The 10,090-nt window shown below is 38.8% G+C and overlaps 1 protein-coding gene across 7 annotated transcripts in view; it reads right to left on the bottom strand.

Annotated features, from left to right (window-relative positions):
- Positions 1-10,090, bottom strand: part of RAPGEF6 (Rap guanine nucleotide exchange factor 6) — a 266,305-nt gene that overhangs the window by 59,404 nt on the left and 196,811 nt on the right. For all 7 annotated transcript variants that reach the window (XM_019506313.1, XM_019506311.1, XM_019506309.1 and 4 more), the window contains 6 exons: positions 7,741-7,924; positions 6,772-6,908; positions 5,266-5,424; positions 4,542-4,694; positions 3,602-3,766; positions 536-643 (listed from right to left, as the gene is read on the bottom strand). In XM_019506313.1, coding sequence (XP_019361858.1) covers positions 536-643; positions 3,602-3,766; positions 4,542-4,694; positions 5,266-5,424; positions 6,772-6,908; positions 7,741-7,924 — 906 coding nt within the window. The remainder of the gene's footprint in view (positions 1-535; positions 644-3,601; positions 3,767-4,541; positions 4,695-5,265; positions 5,425-6,771; positions 6,909-7,740; positions 7,925-10,090) is intronic.

Consider the following 10,090-nt stretch of genomic DNA (forward strand, 5'->3'; position numbering starts at 1 on the left):
TATGATTCTTGAAGTAGGGGTTCAAAAGATGATGGAGCTGGACTGTTCTCAGTGGTGGCAGATAACACAACAAGAACCAATGGTCTCAAGTTGCAGCAAGGGAACTTCAGATTAGATATGAGGATGAATTTTCTAACTAGGAAGATAGTAAACACTGAAGCAGGTTACTCAAGTTATAGAACCTCGTCCTTGGATGTTTTTAAGACCCAGCTAGACAAAGCTTTGGCTGGGATGATCTAGTTGGTGATGTCCCTGCTTTGAGCAAGGGGTTAGACCAGGTGACCTTCTGAGGTCCCTTCTAATCCTAATTTTCTATGATTCTTGAAAAACCACAGAGGCAGAAAAATGAATACTGTCTACATCATTTTACTCCTGGACTTGAGACAATCAGTTATGATTTAGAACAAATATGTTTCTGTTAAAGGTGCCTATAAATTGTCACCATGTAACCAAACTCTTTTTTATATTCTTAAACTAGATAAAAAATAAGACACCAATCACCACAAGGCAAGATACTGATTACTTATAAACCTACCGTATTTTCCAAGTTTTTTTCAAATTCTTCCAGAAAACGCGTCATAGCAGGATCTCCTTCAAAATCATTAAAATGATTGTTTACCCACAATAAGACCACTCTGGTAACCTGGAAAAATAACATTGACACAAAGGTGTTTTAATTGTGGTTCCTGTTGGTGTTTTGGAGGGAGAGGACGGGGGAAGTAGTTTGTTTGGTTTAATAATTAATATTAAGATATAAACATGACAAGATGTATATGCTATAAACTAGGGCCGTCAATTAATTGTGACTAAGGCATTAATCGTTGTTCGCCTTAATTTTTTTAGTGCATTAATCGTGCGCATGGTTTTGGATCCTGCATTCAGTCTCCGCTCCACCACCATCACCGCAGCCTCTGCGCTGCTCTGCATGGACTCTGGGGGGCTGCAGCAGGTAAGGAGGGGCATGCACAGACATGCAGCTGCATATGGCCAGAAACGCAGCCCAGCAGCATGTGGAGTAGCGCACGCCAGATAAATCTGTGAAGGGGAAGGGGCATGGAGGGGTGTGCGGGGTGCAGATTGAGGTCCCCATGGTGAGGGAGGGAGGGAGTGGGACAGAAGCAGGGACAGGGGCTGGGGTGGTTTGTGGGATGAAGCCATGGGCAGCTTGTCCAGGAGTGCAGGGGCGCTTGGGCCACTGTGCACACCCCCAGGGGAGGTCTGGGGGGCACATGCTCCCCAGATTAGCACACAGGGCAGAGGCAGGTTGCCACTCCGCAGTGGGCTCTGCTCCCCACTGCTGTTGCCTGGGGAGCCACACGATGCCATGCTGTGCCTCCCACCACCAGGCAGGTAAGGGACCAGGCGCAGCCAGCAAGAGACTCCCGGGATAAAGGCAGCAGGGAGCCCACCTATGGCCTGCACATGAATTCTGAGGGTACATGCTCCCCATGCCTCCCCCGCAAGGTGTGCGCAGCAATGGGAGCCCCCCACGCCCCGGATAAGCCACCCATGGCTCCGTCCCATGACCCGCCCCAGCTCTGGGGCCCCATTTATCCCAGCCCCTGCTCCCACACACCCCTTCCCTCTCCCACACCCATTCCCCCACACAGACTTACCTGCTGGGTGGTGTCTGTGCATGTGTCTGTCAGCCCCTCACTTCCAAGCCACAGCCCCATCCCAGCCCTGCTGCTGCCCCTCACTCCTGACCTACAGTACCCCACATCCTGCCAGAGCATGTGGGAACCCCCCCTCCCCAGACTCTAAATCCCACACACCCACAGCCCCCCCAACACCTTCACAAATTCCACCCCCACACACGCCACCCACAACCCAACCATACACAGTACCTCCATCACTGAGTTTTTCTGCACATAAATTCTGAGTTTATTGCTGTGTAATTAAAATTGCAATAGAATTGTGACTAATGTTTTAATCGTGCAACTAACTGTGATCAATTTTTTTAATTGGTTGACTGCCCTACTCTAAACAAATCTGACATTCCAGTGGTTTCAGCAGTAAGTTCACAGTCTTTTCAAAACTGAAAACCATAAACAGGTCATTTTTACTTTTTTTCTTGACTGCACAATTAAAATGATGAAATAAGGGAAAATCAAATTGGATCTGATGGCCTGTATTACTATTTTTCTTGAACCTACACTTATCTTTTCACCTTTTATTTGTAATTGTCTTTGCTTAATGCAGGAACCTTAAACTTTCATTCACTGTCACAGTGAAGGATCATTTCTTTAAGAATAATTTCTAGGAAATACACTATAATAATAAAACATTATATTCTGAAAGCTTTGTCACTAACTTTTGATAATGCCTTTCACTGTGCTACAGAATTCTCGTAAAACTCTCATAATATAATAAATCTGTTAATTGCTCAAAAATCCCCATTAAACAAAAGTTTAACAACGACAGCAATTTCACTCTTTAAAAAAATGTATTCCTTCCTGTTTTATCTGCTGAGATAGCTTTTTCCCTTGCAAGTCAAAAATAAATAAATACATAAATGCTGCCATTTAACAGTGCTAAATTCCCACTTTCAAAAAAATGGTGTTGAAGCCATGGCTTGATAAGAAGTAATTTGCATTCTCTATCCCTATACTTTCAGTTCATTTTTAAAAGTAGTATATTGAGAGGAAACACTTCTTTTAAGTATATGCTGTTTCAGAACATCCTGTCAATTGAGTATCAACTAATATAAAACAGAAGTTAATTTCAAAAGTTTTTTGTAGACCTGCATTTTTTCTTCTTTTTTTTCCTCTCTCTTTTTTTTTTTTTAAATAAGTGATGGTGACTGTCAAAGTGAACAGCAGAAAGAAGCAACTATATGAAACACAGCTGTAAGGCACAGGAAAAGTGTGCAATTTTAGAAACTGGCTCCTTCATTATTCTGCTGTTTTTGTTTTAGCTCAAATCTAGTATATAAATGATGAAATAGAACTAGAGCATTATTGCCACCTTTTAAACTAATAGGCTATAAACTAAAACCCCAGACTGCATAACTTTTTCCTATGCAAGAGTACAGTTACATGACAGCTACAGTCACATCTCCATTTCCAAAAGTACTTTTATTAGTTGCCCTAATGGGTGGTATCATGGTCATACAAAAATGCTTGATGCATTTAAAAGCTGCATTCCGCAAATAAAGTGGAAGACAGATGCAATGCATCGCCATGAAAGAAACACTGATATGCCCAAGAAATTATATGCTAATAGAAAAGTTTTTTCTAAGAGGACTCAGTGTGTTATTTATACTCAAAATATAGGACAATATAGCAAAATATTTGCGCCATGTAAAATTCATCGACATAGGTCTAGATTTGGATGCCATGAGACATGATGGCATTTGTATTTTAAAATCAGAGACCATATACTGTAAAGAGCTACACGGGTGTATCAGAATTTGAAATCAAATATTACATGCCTGCAACAACATGAAAGAATGCTTCCTGATGCTACTGAAATCATACATCATTCTTAAATAAATTATGCTTTGATTATTTTGGAACCATCATGATTTAGCAGCTCTACAAATGAGGATGTGTTTGAGAAATTTTCTGCAAGAATATTTATCTGTAAGTCATAAACAAACCTTATCCCTGAGGCTATCTACTTCAAACCACTCCAAGAGCTTATCCCCAACTTCCAAGGGGCTTGAGAGAAATGTTCTGTATGTTAAAAGGAAGTCTTCTATGTAAGTTGGATCAACGATGGAATGCTCTTCTATTAAATGTGTGATGAGTCGCTCAGGTGTTGCCTTAAAAATAAAAAAAACAAGGGGGTTTCAGAAAATGATACACAGTTCCTAATCCTACAACATTTTCTTTGCCTGATAAGCTCTTAGAAAGAGATAATCAAAACACAGGTTATATCCAGTTCTCCCATTTCTTTCTTCCTGGACACTTTTGGTGTCTATACACAAGCGTGGAGGCTGCTCTGGCACGTGGAATTCCAGTGTGTCAGAACAGACCCAATTAATCAAATCTGCTGGAGCATGGCAATTTCTGCGCTTCAGCAGTTTCCTGTGTCTCGTGTATCAGCATCCATGCACTTAAAAATGGCAGCAGGGGCACTTGAACAAGCCATTTTTAAGCATGGGGACGCTGATATGACACATGACAGTGCTTTAATTAGAGCAGCTCCGAGAGCTGCTCTAATTAAAGCATAACCCCTCCCGGAGCACATATAAAAGTGCCCTTCGTAGGAGTAGCATGTTGCTACAACAAACGAGTACAGTTCCTAGGTAAAAAAAACAATTAAGTCCCTCTTCTAAACCAATACAACATATATAGACAGTAGCTATAAAAACAGTATAATTTTTTAAACACAATCAAAAAAATATTTGCTGAACAGGCCCTACTTTATTAACAAGGAACTGCTAGTATATTTACATGAAAATCTAAATCCTTCCTAATCACACTGTTTTAGAATAGATAAAACTGAACATCTGTCCTGGGTTCTTACCATATTTTTAATAAATTAAAATGTAATAAATTGACAAGAAAATTATTTAGCAAGTAAAGTAAAGTCACCTTAATAACTATGTGTCCTTTCCTGGTTCCACTGCGATCCAGCTCTCTGTGCTCCTTTACCATAACAATTTCTCCTTCTTCCTCAACTTTATGAGTGTTTTTTTCCACATGGTTCAGAATGCGCCAGTAATCTTGCTGGGCTATGCATACAAACTGTGCCAGAAAGACATGGGAACACTTAACAAATCTGTAGTAGGTAAGCACATGTCCACACACCAAACCCAGACCCATGTTATACAGCAGTGCTAACTTACCATTTGACATCAATCCAGTTCTGTCCTGTCTAGTTCCAGTAGATATTAAATTATGGAATACAAGTGAAATTACTATAGGATAGTATATTTAACAAAATGGTATACTGTACTCTTGTTGGGCTCCTTAAGAAGCAGTCCTAGAAAAGAACTTACTTCTTTAAAAAGTGGAGATGTATATTTTCTATTTAACTGTTCTTGCTGCCTTTCAAATGCACAAACAGCATGACTAGGGTCCTTTAACAGCCAATTACTTCAGCACAAATAGTTCCTGTTTCTCATGTGACAGCAAACGGAAAAGAAATCTGAACTACCAAAAGAAAGAAGGAAAACTGCAACTAGCCTAAGATTAACAAAACAAGGTAGAAATTTTCTTTATTCTATTTCTAGAAAAAGGTAATTGCATTAGATGAAAACAGACTATTTTTGAACCTTAAGTTCATAAGAGGGTTATATGCATGTGTAAAACTTACCTGACAGTCATCTACTTTGGTTCTAACCACTCCATTCATATACTGTTTTTCCAGAGAAGGAGTAATCCCAAAACTATTTCCCATACAGAGATTTTCAGTTTTCCCATCTGGATAGCTGATCTCCACAGTGCCATTTAAAATGACATACCAAGAATCAAGCTAGAGGGAATTAAAAAAATGCGACTCAGCAAATTTTGTACAGAAGACGTTTCATTATTCATCTCTCAGAAAAATTAACCCACATAGGAGAAAACACATTGTTCTTACAATGTCATAACAGTCCTTTCTTTATAATGTATGCCGTCCATCGTCTTATAAACAGTAAGTAAAGGAGGAATCAAATACGAATTTATTTCCCATTACACAATTTCCAGATATTGATTTGTGGAGGAGTGACACTACAAAAAATGATGGGCCCCGTTTTCCTGTCTGACTAAACATTTTGAAACATCTGCACGTCCTGTGATCCCTTTGACAATGAATAGGGGTCTCCTTAACTCGCAGCAAGACGAAGCAATTTTTGCAGCTTGGCTGCAGCATGGGAAGCTGATTTTGCAGGCATTTCCCCGAGGGCCCCACCCCTCGCCACTGACTGGCAGAGAGGCATATACTAGATAACGGCAAATTCTACAAAAAGTAAATTATATCATATAATGCATCATATTATTATAAATCTAAATATTAACTTTCAAAACTAAATGTAAATATATTATAAATATAAATGTATATACAATATAAATAGTGACTTATATCATAATTCATTATTATATGTAACAGTCTTCCAAAAATTAGACATACTAATTAATGTTAACCATAAAAACACTATCACTTCCCTGACTGGTGCGTTCGCTTTGTCTATCTCACTAGCAGACAGTAACTCTCAATCACACGATCTATGGCTAGAGTGATTGTAGTGCTGTCTTTATATTGCAGTAAGCATTGGGACATTCTAAAACAGAATATTATATGAATAATACACTGGGGCTTTTTTTAGTTGATTTCATGGGAAATCACAGGTGATGCACTATTTCCTGGCAATCATGGACAATGCCATTTGTCGCGTTTTCTGTGAAAACCGCAAAACTATAAACGAAGTAGACCTCTAACAATAAGGCCATGCTCTTCTGCAATGTTTTTTTAAATATACCTGTTAAAACAGGACAGCTGGATGCTCAGATATGTGGAAAGATCTAAATGACTCCATCAATCCATAATAAATAGAAATTTCACAAGAGGTCAAAATGTGTTTTGAAAGTTTACTGCACCAAAAGAACAAGAGACCTTATTTATTTTTAATGCCAGAAATGACCTCTTCTTTTATAGGATGAAAAATAAAATTTTGAAAGAGTTTTTATGAGGTGGTTAGTACTTCAACTGCTAACAGCATACTAATGTTTATCTACTATAAATACAAATTAATACCATTATATATCATGATTTCAACATGTTAAAAGTCCTGAGGATCAAGACACATGAATCATCATTAAGGTAGATGCAATAACTTACTTCTTGTCCGTCTTCCAGTATGATGGCTCCCGCTTGTTCTACCACTTCAAATATCATAACTGAACAAAGCTCTCTTCTCACAGACATGGTCATGTTTGCAAAAGCTGGGAGCTGATGCATAAATTCCAGTAATTGCTCTATTAGATAAAGGAAATATTGACATGAAGATTGCAAGGCCTGGAGCCTCTAAGGTACCAACCCCCTGACAGGTATATCAAACCTCAGAGTTAAACTCACTGAAAGAATTGCTCAGTGGTATTTCAATCCCTATTAGTGCCTGCAGCTAAATGAGCACAGTATGCATTTTAACAGCAATAAATGGAACTGGGCTTTTCAGTCTGATTGACTATTAAGGCATCAATCTAGCTAAGCAGAGAAACACTTGAACTTTGAGCAATTTAAACATTATAATATATCCCAACTGCATGGTTATTATTAGATTGTTAATATCGGCAACAACAAACTATTTTTTTCCAAAGTGTAGGAAAATAATTACAGGAAAAGTCTAAACAGTCCTAGTCTTCATATTAGTGCTAAACAACCGCCAGCTCTAGCTTACAGCTTGTAGAACTGTCATTTTGGCTCAAATCTTCTGCAATTTAAGTCAGCCTTTCTGTCCTATGATAATATGATGCCTTCACTAGGATTTGGTAACAAATCCAGCAGTTACACATAGTCAGAATTACTTTAGGCCTCCCTCATTACCAAACTGTAATCATCAATTTACTTAATGCAATATCTCAGCCCTAACATTTGAAGTATCTTGCTTTCTATACCCAATATGAGAGATCAAAGACAAATAATCTAGTTAGGTTATAAACTCTTTAGAGCAGAAAGATCTCCAAGATACACCACGAAAAGTTATGAGGCTATGGTTTTATTAATAACGTGCTCACACACTTTTTTAAAAAATGTCTATTATCTGGATTATAATACTGAATGCCAAATCAAGATCTTTTTATTTCTCACCAATGTCATCATCCGTTTTATCTGCAGGTTCTTTTTCAAGGCACTCTCGTACAACGTCTCGTCCTAATAATGGATCTGAAGTTCTGTCAATATCTTCATCTTCCTCCTCCTCTTCATCTTCAGAGTCCACAGGTGCTTCTGGGAGTCCTGTTAAATCTACATCTCCCATCTCACTTTCTGTAGCCTGAAGAAAAGAAATCTATCAGGCAGCTGGTTCAATTTTGACACAGGTTTATTCTCCCTCAGCTTAATCCACAAAAATGAAGAGACATTCTATGATCAACAAATATGGACTAGAAATAATAACAGATCAAAATAGTCAGCTTAATTAATATTACAATAAAGTATGCTATTACAGAAAAACTAGTATTAATACTTATTGATCTCACACACACAAATTGTCATTGTATAAAGTACCACTCATGAATGGTGATCATTTCTGCTTTTTGAAAACAAAAGCAGTATACTGAATCACACATGCTAATTTACCCATTAAAATCTCTCTTAGACCGTAGATGATTTTAATCACAAAGCCATAACACTTTCAGGAAGAGATAGCTCCAGAAATGTCGCCAGTAAATGGGAAAAATAAGAACGTGCTGCAAGTGTAACTTTACAAAATAAACAATGTTCAGTCAAGCCACTTCAAACCTAAAAATCCGACAAATGCATGCTCTACGTGAAAATCAAAGCTCCAGAACTATTTAGGCCCTAGATAAGCTAGATAAAATAAACGTTTTTTCTAGAAAACTAGAAGTATATTAAAAGGTATAATGAGTGTGGAGTCAATATGAGAGAGAGAGAGAGAGACTGCCAAACCCCCACTGACTTTGAGGGGACATCAATAATATTACCAGGTAGTATTTCTCCCAATGTGCTTATTTTATTGATAACAGAATTTCGACTTGCTAGGGAAACTGAACGAGGGCCAGCATTCTTTTAAAAGAACTGCTATTCAACTTACAAGAAAGTTGTGCCAGCAGATTTGCTAGTCACTGCCTCATAGCTGGCTGGCTCTACATGTCAAGTAAAAAAAAAAAAAAAGAGCGAAAGAGACTTGAGAGACGCGAGCCAGGTTATCCTGGGTTTATTACTGGCAAAGGGATTTTTTGTTTAATTATTTAATAATTCAAGTTTTTTCTTTCCATTCCATAGCTTACTATAGGGCACAAATAAAGCTGAGGCATTTTTATAATGTAGCAACACTAGGGATTACGCTAAATTTTTAGCCAAAAAAGGAGGAAGAGAGAAAGGGGGGAGATAGAGAAAGAATACATGTATGTAATTCTAGAATACTGTTCTGACCAACAGTGAAAATAACAGTGGCTGAAATGAAAGGTGGACATATTCTTGACATATGTTTTAATATATATTAAGTCAGGAATAAAATCAGGTCATGTCAGGTGGAGCAGATAAAACCAATGCAAACCTGTGTTTTTCAGTACTAGCCAGTGCTCAGCTGGAAAGGTTTAATTTGTTTTTTTTTCTGTTTAATTCACTTGGAGATGACAAAACGGTCTTTCACAATTCTTAAGAGTCTATGATAGCAGCCACAAGTCACTTGTTTCCTTTTTACAGCTAAAAATAAAACTCCTGACAACCAAGATCAGATGTCACTTACTTACTATCCAACAAATATAGAGTGATGTAACACACTGTGTGTGGCCATGTGCCATATAAACTTCTTCTTTTACATGGAATTTTATCCACCAACAGTAAATTTTTATTCCATGCTTTATCCATCTTATTTATTAAAACAGGGCTGTTGAACTTCCAAATAGCCAGAAGCTACACAGCCAACAGGCTGCAGCAGGGTAGGCCACGGCCCCCACACTGCTATAGCACAGGCCCAAGACTCACCCCCCCACTGCAACCTGCACCCACCCAGTGCACCATGTGCCCCAGGCTCACCCTCAGCTCCCATCCTGTTAAAGTGCCCACCCCCTGGGGCAGGAAGCAGCAGCCAAAGGTGGGGGGGAGCCCAGAGTCTCTGGCTGCTATTGCATCTGGAATGATGTGGGGATTGGAGGCTGGGCAGGAGCCCAGAGGCTGCAACGTAATCCCAAAGACTGCCAGCTGGACAGCGCAGTATTAAAACAAACAAATCAAGAAGCCACCAAAAATAAAGTCTGGTAGCATTCAGGAAGTTGTAGAATCCCTTAGTGCTACAGAACAGAGTGAGAGGGAAAACCGGATACACACAAACAGGATGTTCAACTTCTGGCCTGGAAAAGTGGGATCAAAATGAAGTTAGAGGAGTTGAAAGAACAGGGTCTTTACTTTGGAGTCAGTGAAACATCCTTGCATCATCTGCAACTGTTTCTCCTCTAAAATAAACAAACAAACATAC

Source organism: Gavialis gangeticus, unplaced genomic scaffold, assembly GCF_001723915.1.
Source record: "Gavialis gangeticus isolate Ggan-Ray unplaced genomic scaffold, GavGan_comp1, whole genome shotgun sequence".
Taxonomy (NCBI): domain Eukaryota; kingdom Metazoa; phylum Chordata; order Crocodylia; family Gavialidae; genus Gavialis; species Gavialis gangeticus.